Here is a 26,014-nt window from a genome sequence, read left to right as displayed (position 1 = left end):
CATGGCTCCCTGGTACCTGGTAGCAGAGTCATCCTCCACCCTCTCCTTTCATTTTACAGCCTTTTTGAAGATAAAACTCTCTAGCAGTCAGATTTGGCAGAAAGAGGGAGCTTTGGAAGAGCAGAGGTGTGTGCTGAATGCCTTTCCTGCACCCCAGCATCCCACTGATTTGTGTTTGGGAGGAGGAGGAGGAGGAGGAGGTGTTCTCAGAAACACTTCAACTCTTGGGAGAGAGATCAGGTGGCAGATGGTAATTTCTTGTGTGATGGGATAAATCTGAGCTCTGCTCTGCTGTCGGGACAGCAGGAAGATGATGGTTACCAAAAAGCTGAGCAGATGAGGCTGCACCAAGGACTGGGGGTTACTTACAGAGCCCCCAGCCTTTTTGTTGCTGGGATTGGGAGGAGGTTGAGCTGTACAAATGTTCACTGAGCACACCACGATTTTACATCTCAGTTGAACTCCTGCAGAGGTTCTTTTAGACAGTTCTTGTGTGCCCCTTGTTTTGTGGCCTGGCTCTCCTGAGGTCTTGGTGTCCTCTCCTGGAGCAGCATGCACCCCTTCACCTGAAGCTCTGTGATAACTACTGGGTGGGCTAGTGGCCCTCCCACAGCCCTAGCCCAGCTGGTCCACCTGAGCTGTAACACTGTAAAATGAGACCTGTGGTCATCTGTCAGGGGTTACCAGTGCTCCAGCAGTGACATTTGGGTTTCAGAATTCCTGCCTGCCCAGGTGTTGTACATTTTCACACCTGGGAGAGCCAGTGGCAACAGCCTGGAAGAGAAGAGGTTGAGTTGTACTAAAGCCAAAGTGGGAGAGGCTGCAGAGAGCTGTGATGTGCTGACACCTGAGTGTTCAAGCACCAGCAGTAAGGGCACGTTCCCCATCACCACCTGGGTGGTGTCTGTGCTGCCCAGGCACCTCCTGAAGGTGACCTGCTGGTAGTGTAGTTTGGAAAGTTGAGTTAAAACAAACCTGGGGATGTCAGCAGCACCTCGGCTGATGCTCTGAGAGAAGGTTAGGGGAAAAGCTTTCTCTCAGGTTTTTAGTCTGTGCTGAGTTCAGCTTCATTCAGTGAAGTGTTTTCCATACAAATTGCATCCCCAGAGCTGAGTGATGGTGTCAGAGGAATAAGCAGGAGAGAGGAGGTGTAGTCAGAATGTTTTCAAGGGGTGCTTGAAAAGCCCCAGGGATGTCTGGCTGTTTGCAGACCAGGGTGTGCCTTCCCAAGCCCAGCCTGGTGTCCCTGGGGATGTGCATGCTGAGAATGCTCAGGGTTGGCTCCTCCAGGGCTGGGGTTTGTTCCCAAAGCCCCGTGTGGCTGCTGTTCCCACTGACCCCCCCAGCCCGGGGCTGCTGGGCACAGCGCTGCCTCCCTCAGCTCCTTGAGACCCGCTTCTAAGATGCCTGAATTTTAGATTCCCGGGGTGGAAAGCTGTCTCCAGACCTGCCAACCGAACCCTGGAAGGTGAAGCTATGGAGGAGGTGTGCTCCAGATGAGTGGGCTTCCCCCTTTGGTCACCGCAGGATGCAGAAAGGTGCCCATGTGTGTGACTGCACCCGCTCAAAGGCTCCGGCCCCGCCTCGCTTCTGCAGCGCTTCTTTCTTGCCACCTTTTTTCCTTTTTTTCTTTTATCGGGGGTTGTTTTTCTTTCGACTTTTCAACTCTGCTCTGTTCCTCCTCTCTGCTGCTGCTGCTGCTGCTGCTGCCTCCTGCTTGCACGGCCCCAGCCCGCAGCCCTCTGGAGAGCTCTGTGCCCTGCCTGGCCACCCGCACACTGGATGAGGACCCGCGAGTGCCCCGCAGCCCCAGCCTGGGCTGGCTCAGTAAGTGGGGGCTGGGCTGGGCTGGGCCGGGGGGTGAGGAAGAGGAAGGAAAGGAGGGGTGAGGAGGATGAAGGATGATCCCCCCTCTCCCAGCCCGGCTCCTAACGCTTGCTGCTGCATTAACAGCGGGAGGAGGGCAGGGTCCCTGAGGCGTGGCTGCTGCTCTGCCTGGCTCTGTTAACCTCTCTCACTGCTCTGTTTCACTCTGGTTTGCTTTTTTTCTGTTTTTTTCCTTCCTCTGGGATGAAGCAGGTAGGTCAGCCAGCAGTGCAGGTGGTGGGTGCCTCCTAAGCCAGCTGCTGCTGTGCCTTTCATCTCTCAAAGTAGCCTTTGACTCTTAAAAGGACTTTGTGAATATTGCCACAAACACAGTGTTATCAATGCAACCAGTTTAAAGCACAGAATCCCAGACTGGTTTGGGTTGGAAGAGGCTTCAAACCTCATCTATTTCCATCCCCCTGCATGGGCAGGGACACCTTCCACCAGCCCCATCCAGCCTGGCCTTGGGCACTGCCAGGGATGGGGCAGCCACAGCTCCCCTGGGCAACCTGGGCCAGGGGCTCAGCACCCTCACTGCAAGAAATTCCCTCAATATTTTAATTCCCATTGAAATGAGATACAGAGATGGTGTTCCTTTGTCACACACAGCTTTGTCTCTCAGTGATGAGCTGGGCTTTCCTCATTGCCATTACTGAGCAGGGCCCTGGCTGGTGACAGAGGAGGTGCTGGTGGCACAGAGCTGTTCCTTACAGGACACAGCAATCTACAGAAAGCTGAATTTCAGGATTTTCCCTATGAAAGGTGACCATCCAGCCTCGGAGTAGGAGATAACAGCACGGAGATAACACCTGCCTTCCTTCTCCCATCAGTGCCAGAGGGACTGGGGTGGGAATTGGGCCAGGATCAGGAGATGGTTGGTCCCAAACCCTGTAAGGTGAGCAGTGTGTGCCAAAGCCTTTGGCTGGGGCCTCAGCAGCAGAAACTTTTCACTCCACTGGTTTGTTCAGGGTGCAGAGGGGTGAGAGGCTTCTTGCTCCCTTCTGCTCCCACGTTCCCACTTGACTCAGAGGAGCTGCTTGCCCCAGGACTCCCCAGTTTTTAAGGTTGTTTTTTACCCCTCTTTCAGGTCGTTCTCAGGAGTGGCATTGTGAGGCTCAGCCCAGAGACTGAGGTTGTGGTGTGTCACTGTCACCTCCACAGGGCTGAGGCTGCTGAGAGTTGCTCCCATCAGCAGGCTTGTTATCCAGGCATTAAAACAATGAGGATTGGATGTGTCTTCCCTGGCTTTGGGTCTTCAAAGGTGCAGAACCTGATGCTGCCAGGGCTGAGGCTGTGCAGATTTGGGCCACAGTGTCCACCAAGCCGAGTGGCTTTGGAGCAGACATTGCACATTTTGCCTTTCCAGCAGCCTTTTTCTGTTAGCAGATTTGTGTGGCAGTCAAGATAAGTTCCAGGATTTGGGCCCTGATTTTAATCTGTTTACTCCAGAAGGGGACCTAGAAATGTGGAAACCCACCCAAGCAATCTGCAGAGGAGGAAGAGATGCTTTCAGCAGGTGCCTTACAGTGCAGTTCCTCTGCATCTGATGCACTTTAGCCATCTGTGTACAACAAAACCCCATTGTTAGGATTTCCTCCCCTGGCTTAAAGCTTTTCAGAAGCCATACTTAGTTCCTTCTCAGCTGGAGTCTCCAGGTCCATTTAACTCTGTTGCAGACTTCTTTGTCTCATGTCTGTCCCTCAGGTGGCAGGAGCTGGGAGCAGCTTTGGGGTGACTCAGGGAGCTGTGACCCCATTAGCAGTGTGAACACACTCGCCTGCTGCTCTATGTGGTTTTATGGGCTCAGATGTGCAAAGCAGCCACGTGTATCTTTGCATCGGGTTTCAATCTTTCATTTAAATTGATGGATATGTTATATACTTGTCAAAGAACTCCCAGAAGTGGCAGAGTCTGTGCAGCCTTTGCAAAGATAATTAATTGCACTACACAAGAAAAAAGGAGCCCTGGGTTTCAGTAATGGGCTTCAGGGTTACAGCAACCTGGGGTTATCTTTGGGGGTGTTCTGAGGAGGTCCAGCTTTGCTTTTTACCAACAGGAATGTTTATTCAGTGTTCCTGTCAGAGGAGGTGTTAGAAACAGTGCTGCCCACAGCCTGTGTGTGACACAACACACCTCAGCACTTTTGATCCTGTTTTTCCTGTTGTGTTTATCTCCTACCTACACATTCATATCACACACTCCATCAAAACGAGCAGACATTTCTAAGTCTGGCTTGCTAATAATTAATGAGGAGAATGGTTACTAATATGTGTAGATTAAACCAGGCATTTCCCTCTGAGTAACCCTGTTTGTAAAGCCTTTGTAGAGATAGGGGGGGTCTCACCTCTGGCTCACTGTGGCTGCAGGAAGAGGAAAAGCTGGAGATGCCCTTTTCTGCTCTCTGATTTATCTCACTGGGCTGGGCTGACCTTCTGGGTGTGCCAATACCACCCTGCACTGACTCCTAAGGACAAAAACTGCTTTCTGTCTGTCTCCACATACAGTGAATATGTTGTAAAGAAAACCCAGCTCTAGAAGTCCAGATCTTTTTCTTAAAAGTCGTTTTTTTTATTTTTGCTATGATTTCTTTTGGCTTGATTTGTTATAGACCTTGATTGCAGTGTGAGATGATGAAACTGAAAACTTGGTCTCTCTTTTTGGTATGAATATCAAAGGATAAGTTTAATCAATATTGTCTCAAAATACAGGCTGAGTTGGGAAATGCCTCAGGGCCATTTCTTTTTGAGTATTTTTTGTCTTGTTACGTTCATGATCCAAACCTCTGTGACAGCAGCTCCCATGCTTGCTCTGAGCATGGCTGAGAAGAGTTGGGAAAACTTCAGAACAATTAAAGAAATGCATACTGCCCCTGGTTTATGATGCTGTTTCCATCCCAGAAGTCTTTTTTCTTTAATTTTTTTTTAAGTAAATTATTTTTCTTCTTGTACAATTATGGCTACTTCTGGATTTCTTCCATTTAACAAAAAATGCTAGTAGTGGGATTGTAGGAGGGAATTCTGAAACCCTGGAGCTTTATTCCAGGTTGTTTAGAGCTATTTCCATATGTTCTGCTTGTCTCTGGGAGCAGAGGAGTCAGTGGGATCAGGGATCCATCAGGGAGCCAGCAGCTCCTTGCCAGCAGATGGGTCAGGTCTGCAGATGGGTAGTTTGGCTTTGGAAAAAGAAATAGAGGTGAGGTGCTTTGTCTCTGGGGGTTTTCTTCATCTCTCTGGGCTATCTGGTGTCAGGAGTTGGTGGCTTTTAGCATGTCAGTGGGGTGCAGATTTTGTTTTAATCCATCCAACACCGAAGGTTCCTGAGCTTTGTCAGTGACCTCACTTGGAGACAGGTGGAGTTTTATTGGTGGCTGTTCTGAAGCCCCAAGAGCTGTGTGAGGTGCCTGGCAAAACTGGGATGCTGAGGAGGTAGGAGAGCTAGGATGGGCGGTCAGAGTGACAGTGACAGGGTCAGCCCCCTGGTTTCTCACCGGGTCCTGGGTGACCCAGCAGCAGCAGTGAGAGCAGCCCTGTGCTGCTTTGCTTTCTGTCCCACAGACAGGGGGTATGGAAAGTCCTCAGATTCTCTTTCCCTCTCCTAAAGAGAGAGGTGGGGGTTAGAGATGATGAAGCATTAGCACCTTCACATCCCATGTGCCATGTAGAGACCCACAAAGCAGCCTTCTCAGGCTCTGAAACTCCCCGTCAGCCTCCCTGTGGAGGGAAAGGTGTTGCTTAGCCTGAGCCTCTGTGTTCTGAAGGATCAAAACCTGTGCTTTAATTGGTGTTGGCATTGTTGTTCCAGGCAGCCCAGCCATGGCCCACAGAAATCTGACTTCCACCAGTCTGAATGACATCTCTGACAAGCCTGAGAAGGACCAGGTAAGCTTCAGGGTGACAGCTCTCCTGGGGATGGGCAGGGTTGGGAGCTGGGTGCTGGGGAGAGGGGCTCTGTGCCATGAAGGTGACAAAGGTGAGTAGAGGATTTCCAAGCCCTGGGACTGGATCTTCCTCCTTTTAAGCACCAGCCCTCAAAGCCAGCAGGATGAACTCTTGGGAGGCCTGAAGCAAGAGGCACCACGTACATGGCATCTTGCTGATACCCAGGAGAAAGGAAGGGAAAGATCCAAATCTTGATGTGTTTTGGATCCTCTTCCTGATGAGAAGGGTCTTAGGGGTTAGAGGCAGGAGCTCAGGTCCTGCAGCACATCAGAGGGGCTGTTGGGAGCATTCAGGGGATGTGTCCCTGCCTCAGCATCCTGTAGCCTTACCCTGTGCAAAAGGGGGATGAGTAACAAAGGTAAAATTGGCCTTTAGCTCCAGGTCTCCTTGGATTTGATCAGTTTCTCAGGCTGGGGCAGGTCTGCAGTCCCATCCCATGGGATGTGTGTGTTCTCATCCTTCCCAGAGCTGCAGGCTGAGAGGGAGCTGAGTTCAGCTCTTAGGAAACTGGTGTCTGAATAAGGGCTCTGTGCACATTTCTAAACACTTTTGTCTTGATTCCAAAAGTGGGTTCTTCTCAAAGCTTGACTGTTTCTTTTGGAGAATCTTATTTAATTTTCTCTTTTTGTGCCTTTCAGCATTCTCTAGTCCTGTGGTTATTCTGAATGCAGATGAGTTCCTTTAGAAAACTGTTTGGGTAAGGCAGTAGTGCTGGCAGCTGAGAGTGGTCACCATCCAGTGATGGATGGTGCTGCCTTCTCTGGGACTGTTTTGCCTGCAAGGGACACAGCAGCACAGGGTGAAAATGTAGAAATGTGACTTCTTTGTAGAAAAGTCAGTTTAGAGTAAATAAATATTTTTAAAATATATTTATATAAATAAATATGCTTTAATGTGAAAGAGAAGGGGGGCAACAGGTTTTGCACTGACCTGGGTGATGCTCAGAGCTGTGGCATACATCTGTATTGATTGCTTGGCTTTTCCAAAATACCTGTTGTCTTCAATATGTGCACCTGGGGGAAGAGTAGGGTTGTAAAATGGCTTTTGTTCATTGGAAGGAATGCTGGAGCTTATATTTTTAATCAGGTTATAGCTGGGGTCTTGTAGACAGGAGGTGGTCTGAAGGTTGTAGCCAGCTTCCCGGGGCTCAGCAGTGCAGAACAGTCTCAGTTTCCCTCCTGCTGAGACCTCTCTGGCCCCTACAGATAACAGACTTGTGTAGAACTGGCTATAAAAATAGATGTTCCAGTGGTGCTAATAGTGACATCTGTGAATAAATCCAGTTTGGAAGTGGGCTCTAGAGTTCTGAACATTCAGTGTAGCTGATGCCTGACTGTTTGTAGTGGAAACCAAAGCGGTTCCAAAAAGCTGCTTCATTAATTAGCCCATGTCCTGCTGATGAACTTTGCACAATGGAGCCCTTGTACTCTGTGCCTGTCCAAGCTGGCCTGAGAAATCACCTTAGCTCCCCAGTTCTGGTGCTGAGTGACTGAGGCTCCTGTCTTGACCAAGTTTGTGAAGCTGTAGCCATGGCTGGAAGGGTTCCCCAGCAGAGCTGGGCAGGAGGCAGGGAATAATCCATCAGGTTGTGGTGACAGGAGCTGGGAAGGGAGCAGCTTTGGTTCCCTGGCAGCAGGGTGACTGGCTTTTGTTAGGGGCTGTCCCACCTGGAAGCCTGACGTGGGCCTTTGGATGAGGAATGAGCTTGCTGGTGGAAGAGGCTATTCCTGGTTTTATTTATTTGTGTGTGTAAGAAGTGGGACAGGCTGAAGCCAGCTCAGAGCAGTTGCCTGGGGCAGGGACCTGAGCTCTTGCTTCCATCCCTGCTTTGGCAGAGATCAAGGAGAGCATTGTGTGCCCCTGTTTTCGAGGCAGAAAGGCTGTGGACAAACTGCTCTATGCCTTCAGTAACTTCCCAGCCCTGAGTTTTCAGTTCTGCTGCTTTCCCTGCTGGCTGGAATGGTGCAATGAGCAGTGATGGGCAGGGGACTCCTTTCTCCTGGGGCTCAGTAGGCTCTTGCTGAGCAGAGAGGTCCCACCTCAGAGGAAAGCAGAGGTCCTGGGTGCTCTCAATCCAAGCTGTGACCTGTTCTCCTCAGAAGATGTTACTTTTTTATTTCTTTTTCTTTCTGTCTCTTTCTCTTCATGGAGCAGTGTAGTTGCAGTATGACCTCAAGCCAGGGTTTTTTTGGGTGGTAGGGCAGGTTTGTGGTTGTCACCCTTGTCACAACATGGAGAGGGACCCAGGACCCTGCCCTGGGACTGCTCTTGCCCTGGGTGTTCATCTGGCTGGAAGCAGCCACACATCCAGGGCTGTCAGCCTGCCTGGGAAGGTCTCCTGACCAGCCTCCCACCCCTGTTGAAGCTTCTCCATCCTGAGCTGCTCTGCCTCTGCTTGGCAGCACTGTCCTTGCAGACTCTTGGAAGAGCAGGCAGCTCCTAGACATCAGCCTCTGGCTTCCCTGCCCTTGCCCTTCCTTTGCCCTTGATCTTGGAAGGTCCAAGTTGAAAACTGTGTTCTCCTGTTGGATGATCCTGATTTATTCTTTCTCTGGGGTCGTTCTCTTTAGACCCAAAGCAGGGGCAGATCTCTGGGCATCCTGTGGTTGCCTCACTGCCAGTGAATACTGAGTTTTTCCTTTCACTTCCATGTTTGCAACGACTGATGGCTTCCAAGAATAGCTTGGAGACAATAAAACAAGCCTGGAGAAGGTCAGGAGAGGACACCCTGGGAGGAAGAAGAAGGCTTTATGCAGAGGAGTGGCTTGTGTTGGCATGCTGGCTGTCACACTGCTCCACCTCTGCCTCCTGGAGCTGGCAGCAGTGCCTGAGCATGGTCACCTCCAGCTGCCTGGGGGCTTTTAGATAATCCTGTTAAGGGACAATAAGCAGCTGGTACCTCAGGAGCCCTGATCCCTCCAAACCAAGGCTCCTCCTTGAGGTGCCTGTTGTCAAGCCTGCTCTCCTGAGCTGCTTGTTCAGGGCTTGCAGAGAGCTGGAACTGCAGGGTGGGTTCAGGTTTCAGGTTTCAGGTGAGCTGGTTGCCTCTGGGACAGGTCAGGAGGAGGCAGGGGAGGTGCTGGTGTTCAAGGCAGCTGCACAGTGGTGGTGGTGGTGGTGATGGTGGTGATGATGGTGGTGATGATGTTTGCCTCAGCCTCCTCCAGGGGCCATCAAGGGGAGTGAGAGGAGAACCCTGAGCGTTCCAGGGACCGGGAGCTCAGGGTAAGGAGGAGCTGGGCTTGGCTGTGCAGATGCTGACCCTGGTGGGATGGCCCATGCAGCTCAGCAGCTTCCCTGCAGACTGCAGAGAGGTCAGAGAGCAGTGAGGAGGTGCAGTGCTCCCAAGCCATGCTGCCTCCAGTCCAGGTGATGGTTTTCCTCCCGTGTCCCAGGCAGCACTGGGATTTACCTGTGGGGAGCACTGGGGTTGGCTCCTCTGCCCTTACAGAAGGGGTGGGGTTGTGCTTGCTTTGGTTTTACTTTGATCTTGCTTTCGTTGTGTTTTTCTCATACTCTTTGCCTTATTAATACAGTTTTTAGTGTTAATCTTCTTACTGGGTGACCATTAAGCTCCTTCACGATGAAAATGACCTTAGGATCCCATTAGGAAAAGGCTGGAGTGAGGGGAGGACAAGATGCTTGGGCTTTTTGCAAAGGAGTAGCAAAAAAGAGCTGTCTGGTCCCTCCCAGCCAGGGCAAGGAGCTGGGGGTTAGAGAGGGGAAGGGGAAGAGGCTGCTGGGGCCATCTTACCCCTCAGACCAAAAAAAAAAAAAAAATTACGGATTTGTAATGAGCAGTTAGCTGAGCAGCTCCAGCAGCTCCTAACAGGGGAGCTAGAACGTGCTCAGTGCCCTTGTGTCACTGTGCTGTCTGTGTCTGAGGCTGGATGTTGCCATCAGAACAGGGCTGTGTGAAATGAGAGAAGGATGTGGAAATGGGAAAGTAATGAAGCCCCGGGTTACTTGTAAGGTGGGATGTCTGCTAAATTAACAGTGTCATGTCACTCTTTTTTCCTCTTCAATTTATGGAAAGCAAATGATCCCAAAGCTGAAGCCTCAGAAGGAAGGGCCAATTACCCAAACGTGGGATGTGCAGAAAATCTTTAGCTGCCAATTACTCATCCCAACAGTTGGATCAATACTATTGATCGGGTCCTGCTGTGTCTGTGGCAGACACCCCCTCTGCCCCCCTGCTCCCAGGAGCCTTCCTGTCACCTCTGCTGCTCTGGGCAATGGACACACCAGTGCTTTACTGGGAGGTTGGTAGTGCCAGGGTGGTTACAGCCAGTGCCAGCCCAACCTCTGCCTGCACTGAGGGGATCCACAGGCATCCTGCTGGGGGTTCTGGAGGAGTTTTCTCCCAGTGATATTCAGCCTTGATTTACTCTTAGGTTGTTATTCCAGGGCACTGGCATCTGCTGATGATCACCAAAGTGTTACAAAGCTTTTTACCCATCAGGATAAAAACCCAAAACACGGCAGGGTATTTAATAATGTCTCCAGGAGGTGAAGGTTTGTGTGGGGAGAAGTGAAGAGAGGAGGAGGAGGAAAGCCTTTGCTGCCCCTCTCACTGCTGCCTTGCAGGAGGTGTAAGAGCTGTAAAACAAGAGGAGCTCCAAAGGAAGCTGGGAGGCTTGTCCTGGAGCTGAACAGGAGGACTGGGACTGGTGTCTGTCAGACAGATGTGTCTGTGCCTGCTGGGGGAGGCTGGGTCAGAATGTTGGAGGCTCCTCTCTGCCATGGGGATGCTGGAACCGTGGCCCAGGGTGCCCAGGGAGGGGGTTGAGGCCTCATCCCTGGAGATGTTCAAGGTGAGGCTTGAGGAGGCTCTGAGCAACCTGATCTGGGTGAGGGTGTCCCTGATACTGCAGGGGTTGGACTGGGTGACCCTGAGAAGTCCCATCCAACCCAACTGATGCTGTGATTCCATGTCCTGACTCCCAGGGCTGCCAGGATCCTTGCAGGAGGTGCCAGGGCTCAGTCCCTTGGATGACAAACAGCTTCAAGAGAGGCAGAAAGTTCAGATTTTGCTGGTTATTCTGTTCTCCCTTTGGGCTTGTTTGATGTTTGGCAGTTTATAAGGATAATTAAGGAAGAGGTGTCTTCCCTAATTACCTGAGGGGCAGTGAGGAGCAGTGGTTTGCCTCCATTTGTCTGTGTGAGGAGGTGCTGGGTGCAGCTGATGTGCTGGCCATCTGCAGAGAGACAGGCAGGGGCAGTGACACTTTAGGACAACTTATTTTTCTTTTCTATTTTTCGATGGGTAACTCAGCATCTGGGCTCCATTGCCAGGCACAGCAGTGGTACCAGAGCAGTGTCTGAAAGGCCAGGGCTTTTCCTGGCAGGAGAATCCCCCCAGCTCTCACAAGTGGAGCTCTTTGCTCAGCTTTCTCTCTGACCCCGAGCTGAGAGACACCCGACTGGAAGCCCTAATAAAGCTTTCCCAAGAAGCACAACCTGGTGGTTTGCCCTGATCCCCAGCAGAGGTGGAGCTGGCAGAACCAGGTGGTTCTGCTGGGCTGTCCAGCCTGGGGAAGGAGCCTGAAGCTGGGATAGGTGTAGGTTGTTCAGCCAGATCCAGTTGTTGTGTCTGGGGTGTATCACCAGGAGCTGCTGGGCAAACTGATTCTTTCTTTTCCGTTCTCTGTTCCCTGCCCATCAGGGTGGGATTTTCTGTGTGGGTTCAGCTTTCCAGGCAGTTCCCATCCACCTTGCCCCACTGCAGCATCTGAGTCACAAGTGCTTCAGGAGAAGCTTTGTCAGAGCATCTCCACATCATTCATCTCTGGACATAGTCGTGGCCTTGCTTGCACTTGCTATTGCTGAAGCTGTGTTTGGGCTGAGTTCTCCCTTGGTAACAAGCCTTGGAATTTCACACCCCCTGTCCCATGCAACACATGAGCCACAGATCCCTGTCCATTTAAGCAGGCTTTAGGGGAGGACAAGGTTTTAATCCTCTTTCCCATGCCCAAGGGACAGTTTGTCACTTACGGTGTCAGAGTCAGGACTGGAGGGTAGCTCTTGATTCATTAATGTCTTAATAACTTAATTTTTTTTTTTTGGGTCTCTCAGTGAAGGAAAGGGACTGGGAAGCCTCTGAGTGCCCTTGTGCTGTAGGAATGGGGACATTCCCAGTGCTGTCCCTCCTCCCCTTGGTCATGCTCTGTTAACACATCCTTGGCAGCTCAAGCACTGGGGCTGCTTTAATGCTCCATTTGTAAAATAAAGGGGACATTTAAAGTAAAACCTGTTTCATCAGGGACGTGTTAGCACTGAGCTGATGCAACAACATCTAGAAAATGAATATATATTGACCTAAGGAGGGGAGTTTGCTGCCCTGGGGTTATCTCCACATTGTGAGGGCTTGTTTGTGGGTCAGAAATGGCTCTGAATGAGTGTGGTCAGTGAGAGAGAGGCACAAACCCCTGTCTGGTTTGTTGTGGTGTGGGCACTGTTTGCTCAAAGTGGTGTTTCCATATCAACAGGGAGCCTGTGCCAAAGCCAGCTCTAAGTTCAAAAAGAAATTGGCCTTGTTGAACAAAACCCTTCTGCCTTCCCTGGGCACTGCTGGATGGGGAGTGCTGCTGGGATCCCAGTGTTTGGGGTGCCAGGGGTTGATGGTGGGAGCCATGTGCTGCTTTTCCTGTTTGAACAACCCCATCACCCCAGTCCCAAGCAGACATCCCTGATTTGGAGCTGTCAGCCTGGGTGTCCTGCTCTCACTCCAGGGAGCTCAGCTGGAAATGCCTCATTCCCAGCACAGGTCACTGCCACCTTTCCTGAAGGAGAGGAGCAGTTTCTGGGAAGTTTGGGTAACTGGAATGTCTTGCTCCTGATGCAGAAGCAGCTTTGCTTGCATCCCCTTTACCTTTCAGTGTGTGCAGGGACAAACCCCAGAGGCAGGGAGGGATCCCTGGGGTGACCTGGGGAAGGTAACCTGAAACATGGAGCTGAATGGATATGGCAAAGCAGGGGGGCAGGGGCAGGTTCCTGGGGAACTGAGCTCTCCTCAGCACAAAAGCTGTGTCTGCACTCAGGTGGGGGAGCCCCATGATGAAACACAATGAGGGGAGCACACAGACCCCCCCAGAGCAGACGGAAGACAGGGTGAATTTTTAACCAGCCTCTGTTAAATAATGCAGCCCCCCCTGCTCCTGCCCACATCCCTGCTGAGCCTTGGGTGGTGCCAGCTGGGACACCCCAGTGCTGTGCTCTGAGGTACCAATATGGGGGGCAGAATCCCCTTCCCTGGGGGACAGGATCCCCTTTTCCCTGGGATCAGGGAGTGTGAATCCTTCCCTGAGTTAGAGAAAGCCCTGTGTGTGCCATGGGCTTGGGATGGCAGCCTCCATGGGCTGTGTTTGCTTTAAATGCTGAGGTTTTGCTGATGGGCTTGAGTTTTGCTGCACTGTGAGCAAGGCAGGAGCTGGATGGAGCCTCAGGCACATCATACCCTGCCCCACACAGCATCCTCCTCATTCCCACATCAAGCACTGGGGGTTTCAGCAGGGCAGTGCTAGGGGTGGGAGAGCTTAGCCATGGAGTGTGGGGGGGTGACCAAGGGCAGGTTGGGGTGGGCTTAGAGAATCACAGAATTGTCATGGTTGGAAAAGACCTCTAAGATCACCATGTCCAACCATCAACATCCCCCTTCCCCCCACAATAGAATTTTAAAAAATACATTTATCAATATCTGTATCACCCACTAGAGCATGTCCTGAAGTGCCTCACCTACACAGTTTTTAAATACCTCCAGGGATGGTGACTCCACCACCTCTCTGGGCAGCCCATTCCAATGCCTGACTGCTCTCTGAGTACAGAAATTCTTCCTCATCTCCAGTTTAAACCTCCCCAGTAGAACTCCAGGCCATTTCCCCAAGTTCTGTACTTCTTTACATGAGAGAAGAGGCCAGCACCCAGCACCCACCTCCCTCTGACCTTTCAGGGAGCTGGAGAGAGCAATTTGTAGACTTGCTGGTGGAGATGCTAAATAGAATCTAAGGAGCTCCAGCTTGGGAAAGAGTGGGCTGAGGAAGAGGTGGGGAGATGTATTCAGTGCTGAAGGGCATGAAGGAGAAGAGGAGGGATGCAGTGCAGTATTTCCATGGTCTGGGGGCATACACCTCAGCCAGGCATTCTCTTGGTGCTGGTGGTTGCTCCTTCCCACTTCTCAGGCTGACCACCCATTCCCTTGTCATTCCCTTGTCATTCCCTTGTCATTCCCTTGTCATTCCCTTGCCATTCCCTTGCCATTCCCTTGCCATTCCCTTGTCATTCCCTTGCCATTCCCTTGCCTTTCTTTGCACCTGCATTCCAGGCTGGACCAGGCAGGGAGCTGCCCTGACAATGGTCCCCTTGGTGGGGAGACAGAACCTGGGCAAGGGTGGGCAGGTCTGCACATGGTGAGGTGCCTGGGAGCAAAGCAGGAGAGGTCACCTGCCTGCATTGCCTGGAAATCTGAAGTGATTAGAGTGCTAGATTTAGGAAAACAGTGGGTTTCAGGTTGCTGTGCCTTTTTGTCTGACCATTAGTGGTGGGGTTGGGATGATGCTCAATTAGCAGAGTGCCCAGAGAGTGAAGGGAATGCTCCTGGCTGCGTGGGTTCCCTCCCTCCCTCCCTGCTCAGGGCTCAGATCTTTCTGAAACTTCTTTGGGGAGTGGTTCTAAAGAGACTTGTAAGTGCTGCTGCACCTTCCCAGCACCTCTCTGATAAATGATTTAAGAAAGTGGTGCTGCAAAACTCATTTGGAGAAAAAAAAAACCCAAACCCTGCTGTAATGATAGCTCTTCAAAGGCTGCTGCTGGACTGCTGTGCTCCTGGGTCCTGGTTCAGAAAGGGGCCTGGGTTTGGGCCAGCCCTGGGCTTGGCCAGCAGCACACCTGAGCAGCCTCTTCAGCAAGGTTGAACATTCATGGATTTGCCACCTTCCTGGTGTTTTTTTTGATCTCTGGTTTCCTCCCAAGCACTCTTTGTGGCAGATCTGTAACTTTTCCAGCCTTCCTCCCCAGAGCTCCTTGGCACTTATTTAATATTCTGGCTGGTGGTAATCCTGACCCAAGCATGCAGGAGTGGGCTGGTTCCAGCAGCCTTCTTCCTGTTGGGTGCACAGTCTGGGGCTTTTCATGAGCCCTTTTCCATTTTCCTACAGCCTGGAGTCTCCTGGCAAAGCTGGTCAGGGATCTCTAGCCCAGCCCAGCATCCCCCCTGTGGGGTTCCTGGCAGGACATCCCTCCTCCCCATTCACCCCCAGCCAAACACCCCCCCCAGAGGTCACCCATCAGGAGGGAGGGAGGTTGGGAAGCAACTGAGGGCAAGAGTTTTCAAAAGCCTTCAACTTCAAATTAATTCTGCTGCTGCTGAAGTTCCCAACAAAGCTCTGGGGACACCAGGAAATCCCTCCCCGGGGGTGAGGACGCAGCCGGAATGCTGAGCCAGGTGGGGACAGTGGGGCCCCCACTCCTTTAGGGAGGATGCTTAAGTGTTTTTTCACCCAGTTTGCAGGGTCAGACAGCTGCAATAAGGCAAAGTTTCCTGGGTGGTGGGAGCAGGAGGGAGCTTTTAGCTGCCTGGTGACTGGCAGCCTCCTTAGTGCCTTGCAGTGGTGGGGTTCTACCTGGGTTCCAGTCCTGTGCCTGGGATGGAGGGATGGGATGGGATGGAGGAGGGACACAGATGATGGGAGCAAAGGCTTTGAACAACCTCCAGCAAATTCTGGATTCTGAGAGGAGCCCCAGGCTGGGAACTGTGCTCCTGAAAGCCTGATCTTATCCCAGTCTCTGGAGCTTGAGAAGACCCTTACTGTGTAGCCCAGCTCCTGGTGTCCATCCCTAGGTACAGTTTTCCTCCTGTCATTCCTGCAGCAGAGCTGTGCTTTTCCTGATGGCAAGTGTGTGTTGTCCCCACAGTGGGGCTGGGCAGGCAGTGTGGGGCTGTGTGTGGGGCTGCTTCCCCAAACCTGCCCTGCCCTACACAGTGGCCTCCCTGCTGCTTCTCTTCCTCCCCAGTAAAACCAGCTCAGGTCTGGACAGGGAAATGGCAGGGACAAGAGGCAAAATCTCCTCCAGTATCAGCTTTGTTCTTCTGGGGCTGATCTTCTTTGTGCTTGGATCTCCCCAGGCTCTGTGGGGATGAGCTATTCTGTCCAAGGAAGAAATGGGGGTGAAAACAGAGTCAATTTTATTGCACATTCCAGTTTGCATGCCTAGCAAGACTTAATTTTTTTTTTCCTTCCTCTTTCACCGATGCAGCTGAAGAATAAATTCATGAAGAAGTTGCCCCGTGATGCTGAGGCCTCCAATGTGCTGGTGGGGGAGGTGGATTTCTTGGAGGGTCCTTTCATTGCCTTCGTCAGGCTGCAGCAAGCAGTCATGTTGGGAGCTCTCACCGAAGTCCCCGTGCCCACCCGGTAAGAACTCAGCCCCCAGGCAGGGACAGGAGCTGGAATCTGCATTCCCACCTTCCAAAAGAAAAGCCCCGAGCCCAGCTGAGGACATTCTCCACTGCTTTCCATCACAGGGTGTACACAAGGGGCAGGGTTATTGGGTTAAAGGAAGAAAACTCACTACATCTGCTCAGTAATTTTATCTGTTTGGGAGACAGAAGGTGTAAAACCCACAGACATTGCACAGCCAGACTGAGCCCTACAGGGCTCTGCTGGGGGGAGGTTTTCTCCTGCCCCTTGTCATTCCCACCAGCACTGAACATGGCTCAGATTCCCTGGGCACAGCTTTGCAGTACATGTTTTTCCTCTTAAAAACTCGTGTCAAACGAAGGATGTAATTCTCTGGGGTGAAAAGAAGAGAATTAGGTAAAGCAGGGCATGCAGTTCTGTCAGGGTCACACTATTGCTTTGTAATGGATAATGGTTCAGGGAAAAAGGTCCTATAAATATTTTATTTGCTGTGACTCATGTTAGAAATTAATCCAGGTCTCACAAGAACAAGTTTATATCATGCTCTTGAAGGTTTGAATTTGCTGCTTGAATATGCCTGCCTGTTCAGTGAGTGTCTGTATCCCCCAGAACAGCCCAACTACAGTCCTGATGGGATTCTTACCCTTACTTACACCACTGCATATTTTTTATCCTGTACCTTGTACCATGGTAGGGAAGAATGCTCAGTGCAGATGTCCAGAACATCTGCAGTGTGTGAGCACCTTGTAGTCATGTCCCTGCTTCATACAGACAGCAACCCCCCCAGGTAAGGACTGTAAAAATAACTAGTATGAAATGGCAACAAAGTGCAGTAAAACCTGAGTAGAGCTGCAGTGAGGAGCAGGGGGGAGGGGGGGGCTCAGAGCTGCAAGGGGAGAGGATGCTCACCCTGCCCCCTCCTCCTCCTGCACCCCAGGGATCTGGTGTGCTTGGGCTATCAGCTTACAAAGGGTTTACTTTGCATTTGGCTTGTAATTATGGAGTTTAAATTGCACTTCTGGCATCACTAATGTTCAAATACATATTTTATGTGAGCTGGTTTCAAGGGCTTTCAGTCCAGAGTAAAGACTGTGACTTGAGTAATGCCTTGAGGGTTTTGTCAAGTAGTAATCTGTGAGGAGAGATGTAGTAGTAGCAGTCCTGCACTGCTGTCACTGGAACCACACAGCTGTGTATGGAATGAAAGTTATGTGGCTGTTATACTCTGCACCTTGTTTCCATGTGCAAAACAAGGAGAAAAGATGCTCCTGCTCTGCTCGTTGTTTAATTGCCTTCTGGTAGTGCAGCAGTGTTTGTATTTCTTGGAGTTTCATTGAGTGGCTCCTCAGAGGAACCTCAGCAGCAGCTGCTTGCACAGGCTGGGTGCTCTGCTAGGAGGATGGGGAGATAAATCCCAGCATCCCAGAGTGCCAGGGTGGAAGGGACCTCAAGGATCCCCTGCTCCAACCCTTCTGATATTATTGTTTCTCTGAGATCTCTCAGCACCCCAGAGAGCTGAGACTTCAAACTTCCCAAAGTGGGGGAATCCCCCCCTTCCCCTGGGAGACCATCCCAAGGTCTGACTGTCCTCATGGGGAAAAATTCCCTCTTGTGTCCCATGGGAATCTGCCCAGGAGCACCTTGTGCCCATTGCCCCTTGTCCTGTCCAGGTGACTCCTTGTGAACAGGGAGACTCCAGCTGATTTGCAGCCCCCTTTAAGTTCTGGAACATCACAATAAGGTCTCCCCTGAGCCTTCTCTTCTCAAGGCTGAACAGACCCAGTTTCTCAGCCTCTCTTCCAATGCCAGCTGCTCCACTCCTCTGCTCATCCTCGTGGCTCTTCTCTGGACTCTCTCCAGCCTGTCTGTATCCATACATGATGAAAGTGGCTTCATTTCACTGAAGGTTCCTCTTCTTCACTGCTCAGCATTTCTGAGCTCTCTATACTGCATTTATTCACCTTGGAAGTCTAATCCCACTTCCTTCTCTTCCTTCACTTCCTTTTTTCTTTTTTTTTAAGCCCCTCTCCACATGCTTTCCAGCAGATGTAAAATTAAGTCTTGTTTGTTTTGGGAGCAGGAGGCAGGAAGTTAGATCTAGGATTGCTGAACGGCCTCATTACTCAGTAGCATTAATCAAGACAACGTCTCCTTCCATGCCAACATTTTTTTCCAGGAAATAGTATTATCCATTTGCTGCCCTCCAAACCAAACGCTGGCCTTAATCAAGGCAGGGAGGCTCATTAGGTGGCTTTGGTGAGTCCTGGAAAGCCATTTGCAAGGGCTGCATCCTGTGCAATTCAATCAGGGCAATCCCCTCAGGGCCCAGATGAGCTTTGCTGGAGCATCTCCTCCTGTGCTGGTCCTGAAAGCTGGAGCTGGAGTCTTGCAGTGCCCCAGCTTTCTGTCCCTCCAGGTTGCTCCTTTTATTTTTGTTCAGTTTTCACCTTGCTGGGAAAATTGTCCAAGCCACAGCATGGGAAGTGAGCTGTGCAGACCCAGCTGGGGGTTCTAAAGCCTCAGCAGCTGATGTTTCATGGGTGACACCCAGGTCTCAGGTGTCTGCAGTGGGTCCTGCCCTGTCCCTCTCTGAGGAGCAGGGGGTTGGGTTGGGGGCTGAGGGGCTGTAAGGCAGAGGGAGATGTTCTGATCCCCTGGGCACAGGTGGTGTTGCTGCTGTGCTGGCCCAGGTAAACCAGGTAAAACCCCCTCTCTAACCACTCCAGCTGGACCCAGTGTGTCCCAGTGCCTTGTCCTGCAGAGGTGATGGTGGCAGCAGCAGCAGAGGGCTGGGCAAAGCCCTCCTGAAGCATTCCCACTGTAACACAGTGTCCCACAGCTGGCACACCTGCATGGAGCCAGCAGGGTGTTCAGGCTTTGTGGAGAGAGGGCAGCAAGAACCTTCCTTAGTTCAGCTGAGAACCAGCAGCCCTTAGCTGGGTGTCAAAGGCATCACCACGATCCTGGGCTGGGGGATGAGGCAGAGCCCTGGCCAGGGGGAGGCTCATCCCAGCTCTGGTCCCTGCCCTCCTCTGCCTGACTCATGTGGGTCTGGGGCTGGAGAGAGAAAGGATTGTGTGCAGAAGGTGGGCAGGAGCCAGCAGGTAGGGTTCCAGTGAAATGGTTTACTTATTTCTGTTGATTTAGTTTGGTTTCCTTCCTGCACCCATTCTTTGGCTTGGGTTTTTTGTTTGGACACTGTAGAAAAAAAGATTTCCTGTGTGGAACTGACCCCTCCTTGGATACCTATATCTTCTGTGTATTTTTCTTCACGCTTTCTTGCTAACTATTTTTTAAGTATTTCCTTTGCATAGCAGTAAATTTTTACTTCAGAGGAACCAATAAAATCTGATGAAATCTCCAGAAGAAGTTTCCCAGCAGAGTCTTTTCATACAGCCCTAGTAATAAATCACAGAATCATCCAGTGCCAGGTTGGAAGGGACCTCAAGGATCATCCAGTCCAACCTTTCTAGGTAAAAATAAGGCTGAACTGAGGTGGCCCCTGGGATACCAGAGCCCAGGGGTCTGAAGGCTCCCAGCCTTTCCCTGTGTTGTTGCCTTTTTACCCATTGGATTAGGAAAAAAATAAGAATCTTGGAGGACTTTGGTTACTGGTGTGGAATTAAATTCCACAGTGCTATGAACTCCAGGTTTTGGGAAGCTCTCAGCTCCTGTGCTGGCATCATGGCTTGGGTGCTGCTGCTGCTGCTTGGGCCATGCAATAGATGGAGCTTTGTCTTTTCAGAAAAGAAGTATACAATTAGGTGTTCAGGTCTGCTGTGTTAGGGAGTGTTGATGGGGAAAAAAAGATGAGGAATGAGCAAGGGAAAGATTTTTTTTATTTTTTTTTTTTGAGATAAGCTGTCCAGGCTGGAACAGCCTACTGTGTAGTGCTGGGAAATTGCAGGTGCCTACAGGTCTGAAATGAAATGATTTACCCAAAGGTGGCTTAGGAAGCATGTGGCAGAACCAGGAGTCAGGTTCTCCTCCCTTGCCTCCTAACCTAAGCTTTTGAGGCATCTTTTCTTCTTTGTGTTAGGGGCTGAAATGGGTGAAATGAAGGGAGAGGAATGGTTTCCAGGGCTGTCCTGTAGCAGCCTCTCCAGCAATAGGACTTGTTTGGGAATGGGAGCCTTGGTCTGTCTGTGTTGATGTGAGACACCATGTGGGAAGCCTGCGGTGTTGGTGTGCTGCCCAAAACCTGAGGGGTCACCTCTGGGAATGGAGGATGGACCAAAGACTTCAGCATCTCCTTTCATTGCTGCAAGCTCAAGTTCTGCTGGGAAAGCACAAGATGTTGTTCTTTCAGCCCTTGAGTCCACCAACAGATAGTTTGGTTGGGATGCTTGGTGCCTTGCAGGCATCTCACATGGTGTCCAACAACAGAAGGGCTGCTCCCCCAGCTCCTCTCAAAAATAGGAATATTTTCTGCAGGACCTTACTGAGTTTCCTTTGTGTTGAGGCCTTTAACCCTTGTGGAGTTGCTACTCTTGCTTGCTCCAGCTCTGGGCAGTAGGGATGATGAGCAGGCACAGCTTTAATCTGCTTTAGTTGCTTTTCCTATTTTTTTAAATTATTATCATATTATCTGGGAGGATGGCAGGACACCAAGGCCTGGGAGGGTTGTGTTCACTCACTGCAGGTTGTCAGCTCCATAACCCCAGGTTCTTGGGGTTGCACCCAGTGTTGCTGTGGTGCTGTTTAGATCTTGTTGGCCAGGGCACATTTGTCCTTTTCAGTCTGGAATTACTCATCTGTGAGAATGAATTTGGGATTGGTGACATGGTTCCTATGGTTGAAAGGTGACTCACAAGTTGTTGGTGGTCATGGCTTGCTTAAGAGGGTAAAGCATGCAAAAAAGGACAGGAGGAAGAGTGCTTTAGGGAAAACAGAATAAAATCACTGAGTTTCTGGCTCTTCTGCTTGGAAGCCAAAGATGTTGGGTGCTCTGAGTGGCCATCACATAAAGTTCAAACCAGGTGTGTTGCCCACTGGGGAGAAACACTGAATTTTGTTATTTCTTCAGAGACACTTTGAGCTAAGAAATACAAGGTGAAACCTCAGCTTCTGGGTGTTGAAGCACCTGTAGCATGTTCAGTGTCAGAAATGGCCATTTGACTGCCCAGAGAAGAATTCTGTCCTGGCTTTCATCTGGGCAGAGGAAGAGGAGGAGTGTGGCACAGCCAGAAGTGAGGAGTGCTTAGATGGAAGTCTTCATAAATGAATGATGTTAAATGCATGCAAACAGAATCTAGCCCAAACCACTGAAATGCATTAATGTGTTTTTTGTGTGTTTATACTGCTTGGCCCTTTAAAAGGTCTCGTTTGAGAGGCTGGAGGCACTTCTGAGCTTGAGTCAGTCAGGACAGAGCATCCAGTGTCACAAAGTGCTTGTTTTCTAGAACTTTGTAGTGAATACAAGAGCATTCAGGGACCTGTGAGCCCCCTGGCAGAGTGCCAGCTGGTGTCATCATTTCAGAAGATGGTTATGAAAATGTCTCATTCCCCTGGAAAATCAGGAAGGTGCTGAGCAGCAACTTCAGAAGTTAGGAACCTTCATTTAAAAAAAATATTCAAATATTTGAATAATTGGCATCTGAAAGTTTTCAAAGAGTTTGTCTTTACTCTTGTTTTGTAATAACTCATGAAACACAGGGGAAGTTCAGGAGGTGGGAGGAGAGCAGAGGGCATGCCCAGGGGGTGTGTGGCTTTGTCACCTCCAGGTGAACCCCAAGTGAAACACTTGAGAGCCTCATGAAGAACTTGATTAGGAAGTGTTGCTGGTAGCCATGCTAATTAATGTGCATTTATGGCTCCTAGCCTACTAACTTGAAGCCTTTTTTTAAAAATAGGCCTGTATCTTTTTCTAAAATGGGAAGGACTTGTTTGGATACAGTAGGGCACGTAAGACATTGAGTTAGCACCACATCAGGTGCTGGTTTAGGAAGCTAAAATATTCCTCATTGCAGTGCTTGGAAGGGCAGAAGTGCTTCTGGTGGGGTGACACTCCTGCTCCACATTTTATCAGGGGCTTTGAGCTGATGTATATTAAAGGTGTCACACAGGGGGGTCCCCATGGCCCAGAGCAGGGCAGGCATCGAGGCTTCAGCTTGGTCCCAGTCAGCTTCTCCCTCTGGGACAGAGAGCACAGGGGAAGAGCTGGGCTCCCCCCAAATGGCAGCTGGCCAGGGGGGGCTGGATCCATAGGGAAGGGTTTTTAAAGGAAATCAGTTATCCAGGGGTCTTCAGTTTGGTTAGGAGAGACCATCCCAAATCTGTGACTGGGAGCTGAAGCTAACCCAGATTCACACTGGAGAGGATGGAAGAAATTCTAGATGAGACAACTCAGCAAAGGTTGGAGTGGGTTCATTTTCCATTACCCACTGAAAGGTATGGCTGTAATTGGAAAAAGGCTTAATTCAGGAAGCTTTAGAGTTGTTTTTAGTAGCTATTATTGTTTCTGTTTGAAAGACACGCTGATAGGGAGTTTGCTGAAAATTGCCCCAGTAATTCCCAGTCTTTGCTAAATTAGGTGAAATGGAGAAGTTGGTCTCCTGCCATGCTCCTTCTCCTGCTGCTAATTGCAAGGCTGAGCTGCTGCACAAGAAAGGGAGGTCATGAGCTGGAGTCCAGCTCAGGCTGGATGCTTGGGCTGCTCCATCTGACCCGCAGGAAGGACTCTGATCAGCTCCCCCCCAGCCACCCAGGACTGGCCATCAACAGGAGTGACAGGGCTTCCTTAGCAAGCCAGCTGGGAAGGCAAAGGGCTGAGCACAAGGGCAGCTGTATTTCCATCCCAGAGGCTAACTGGGACCAATCTGCTTCCTTTGGCAGGTTTCTCTTCATCCTGCTGGGACCCAAGGGCAAAGCCAAGTCCTACCACGAGATCGGCCGAGCCATTGCCACTCTGATGTCAGATGAGGTGGGTGCCTTGCCATCTCCTGGGTGAAATGCCCTCCCCCAGATCTTACCTCCTCAGCTGGGAGGATGCCCTTCCCTTCAGCAGGCCTGACAGCTACCCAAATGTCCCTTCCTAAGGCCTGACAGCTACCCAAGTGTCCCTTCCTAATCCTGAATGTCTGCATAACTCAGTCACCTGGCATCATGGTTTTACACAAGCCTGGCTGCAGGAAGGTTCTGCCCATGGAGTGTGTTACTGCTAGCAGTCACTCTCTCAAGCTCACTATGAATTCAGCTTTGAATTAATTGTGGCACTTGGTGCAGTGCTTCCCCATCCCTGTCCCCAGGCTGAGCTCCAGGTGGTTACAGCAGGAGTTTCCCCTCAGGGCATGCTGCTGGGTGTCAGACTCCATCCCAGAGCACTTCTTCATTTAGCAGTGCTCATCTATTATCCAGCAGCAGCAAGCAATTACTCACTGCTCATACACCTCAAGGAGATGACTGGGCTTTCAATATTCATTTATGGCTCCTTTCCTCCAGTGTCCCCTGGGCTCTGTGTGGCTGGGGCTGACTTACATTATCTTTGTTTCTTGCTTTCTCCTCCTGTGGTTTTGCTGTCATCCAGTTCCCTTAATTACAGCTCCCCTGCTCTCAGCAGTGGTCAGTTTCCCACAGCCCCAAAGTCCTCCTGCCAGCCACTGACTGCTTCCACTAAGTCTGTCATGTGCTGAGCCACCTTCATTCCAGGGAGTCCAGAAGAATTCTGTAAACTTCAGCATTAATCCTCTTTTTCCTCTCTTCCCTCATTTGCTCTGTATCAGTAACAGCAGGCCTTTCAGTAGAACTAGGTTGGGCTTATTATTTTTGAGCAAATATTGTCATCTTTTCTGTCTAACCTGTTTTCTGATGGGCTGAAGCAGGCAGGCAAAGAGCATCAGCACTTGGTGGCTTTGCAGAAGAGTCTTCTCAAGGCTTGAAACTCCTTATTTACAGGAAAACTTTATGAATTAAGGAAGTGGGTAATGGCCTTAGCAATAGTTTTTAAAATGCTAGAAATTGGTGTTTTGCTAAAACTTAGGCCTGCAAGAAAAGAATCACTGTCATTAAATGACCAGCAAAAGGAAAGGGCTTTTCTGAGGTCCACACCCCCCTGTGCCAGGTGTCCTGGTACTTTCTGAGAGGTTTTGAGAAGAAGTAAGTTCTTTCTGTAGAATAAGACTTAGCAGGTGCCTTTGGAGTCCAGGCTGCAGAAAGCAAGCCCTTTTCTGCAGGGAGTCTCTCTTTCCCTTGCAGGTGTTCCATGACATTGCCTATAAAGCCAAGGACCGGCAGGACCTGATCGCTGGCATTGATGAGTTCTTGGATGAAGTCATTGTGCTCCCCCCTGGGGAATGGGACCCAGCCATTAGGATAGAGCCCCCCAAGTCTCTTCCTTCTTCAGATAAAAGGTAACAGGGGGAGGTGGGCAGGCTTGGCTCTGGGATGGAGCAGAGTGTGCATCCCTTCTGAGAAGGCAATGGGAAGAGCCACAGCTCTGTGTTTATTGAGCAGCTCAGGAGTGCCCTGCACCTGCCTGGCTTTAGAAAGCACCGGAGATATTTTTCTTGATAGCTGGAGGGAGGATGTTCTTGCAAGTCTGCTTCACCACGAGAGCAGTGGAACCATGGCCCAGGGTGCCCAGGGAGGGGGTTGAGGCCTCATCCCTGGAGATGTTCAAGGTGAGGCTTGAGGAGGCTCTGAGCAACCTGATCTGGGTGAGGGTGTCCCTGATACTGCAGGGGTTGGACTGGGTGACCCTGAGAGGTCCCTTCCAACCCAGATTATTCTATCATTCTGTAAAGTCTGCACCCTTTTAGGTGATGTTGTTGTCATATAGACACACACAGAGGTTACTCAGACTCCTTAGGGTTCTGCTTAGTGTTTCTAACACACTCCTGGCTGTGTGCAAGTCACCCTCCCAGCCTCCTTTGTCCACCCCTTGGCTTCAGGAAAGGCTTTGCAGCTCTTGTCTGGAGGCACTGGGTGTGCAGTATGTTCTGGGGAGCCATCGGGCCTCATTTTGCCTTCTTGCCTAGGAAAAACATGTACTCTGGTGGGGAAAACCTGCAGATGAATGGAGACACCCCCCACGATGGAGGGCACGGCGGTGGGGGCCACGGGGACTGTGAGGAGCTGCAACGAACGGGCAGGTCAGTGCCAGGATGGACCTGTTGGGATCCCCGCAATGGCAACATAGCCCTTCCTCAGCTCTTCTGCTCCTTCCTCTTCCCATCCCAACATCCTGTTTGTATAGGCTGAGCTGGGACCTCAAGATATGTCCCGTGGCTTTTAGTGCCCAGCTTGAAGGGCTCTGAGCATCCAGCCTCAGCACATGGCAGAACTTCTTAAATGAGGCTCTCAGAAATGAGGGGCAGCCCAGGTGGGTGTTGGATGCTGAAGGTCTGTGAAGTTAGACCTGGGTCAGAATGCAATGTGTGCCCTCTCTGCATGGAGCATCCCACCAGTCCTGGCACCAGTGCTGAGCTGGGTACAGGGGAATGAGAGGCAAAACAGCAACTGGTTTCATGCTGGCAGTATCAGAGCCACATGCAGTTTACAGGAATTAAATTCCATTATCTGCAAGAGAAGCTCTCTTGTTCCCCAAGGTGATTTCTCTACCTCATGTGTCACGGTTTCATGTTCTTTTCTTCTAGTTCTTTTTGTCTGGTTAACAGTTGGAAGCATTTTCCTTGTTTGACTCACCCAACTATTGTCTTTGTCACGTGGAAGAATTTGGGTATGATTTAGGAGGGATTTTAGTGATTTGGAGTGAACACCTTTTATTACATCAAGCAATATAGTCGGGAAAACACCAAAATGACAGACAAGCTTCTTGAACTGCAAACTGTAGTTGTC

At 50.6% G+C, this 26,014-nt stretch overlaps 1 protein-coding gene across 6 annotated transcripts in view; it reads left to right on the top strand.

Moving 5' to 3' along the window:
• Window positions 1-26,014, top strand: part of SLC4A4 (solute carrier family 4 member 4) — a 146,985-nt gene that overhangs the window by 86,401 nt on the left and 34,570 nt on the right. For 4 of the 6 annotated variants that reach the window (XM_030450129.1, XM_030450128.1, XM_030450130.1 and 1 more), the window contains exons 7-11: window positions 5,668-5,744; window positions 16,056-16,213; window positions 23,054-23,141; window positions 24,413-24,567; window positions 25,195-25,308. In XM_030450129.1, the coding sequence (XP_030305989.1) occupies window positions 5,668-5,744; window positions 16,056-16,213; window positions 23,054-23,141; window positions 24,413-24,567; window positions 25,195-25,308 (592 nt within the window). Of the gene's footprint in view, window positions 1-1,418; window positions 1,539-5,667; window positions 5,745-16,055; window positions 16,214-23,053; window positions 23,142-24,412; window positions 24,568-25,194; window positions 25,309-26,014 lie in introns of all 6 variants that reach the window. The other 2 variants (XM_030450125.1, XM_030450126.1) reach the window with 1 other exon arrangement.

The sequence above is a fragment of the Calypte anna genome, chromosome 4A, assembly GCF_003957555.1.
Source record: "Calypte anna isolate BGI_N300 chromosome 4A, bCalAnn1_v1.p, whole genome shotgun sequence".
Taxonomy (NCBI): Eukaryota; Metazoa; Chordata; class Aves; order Apodiformes; family Trochilidae; genus Calypte; species Calypte anna.
The sequence above is the reverse complement of the archived record's forward strand: the minus strand, read 5'-3'. Positions and strand labels throughout refer to the sequence as shown.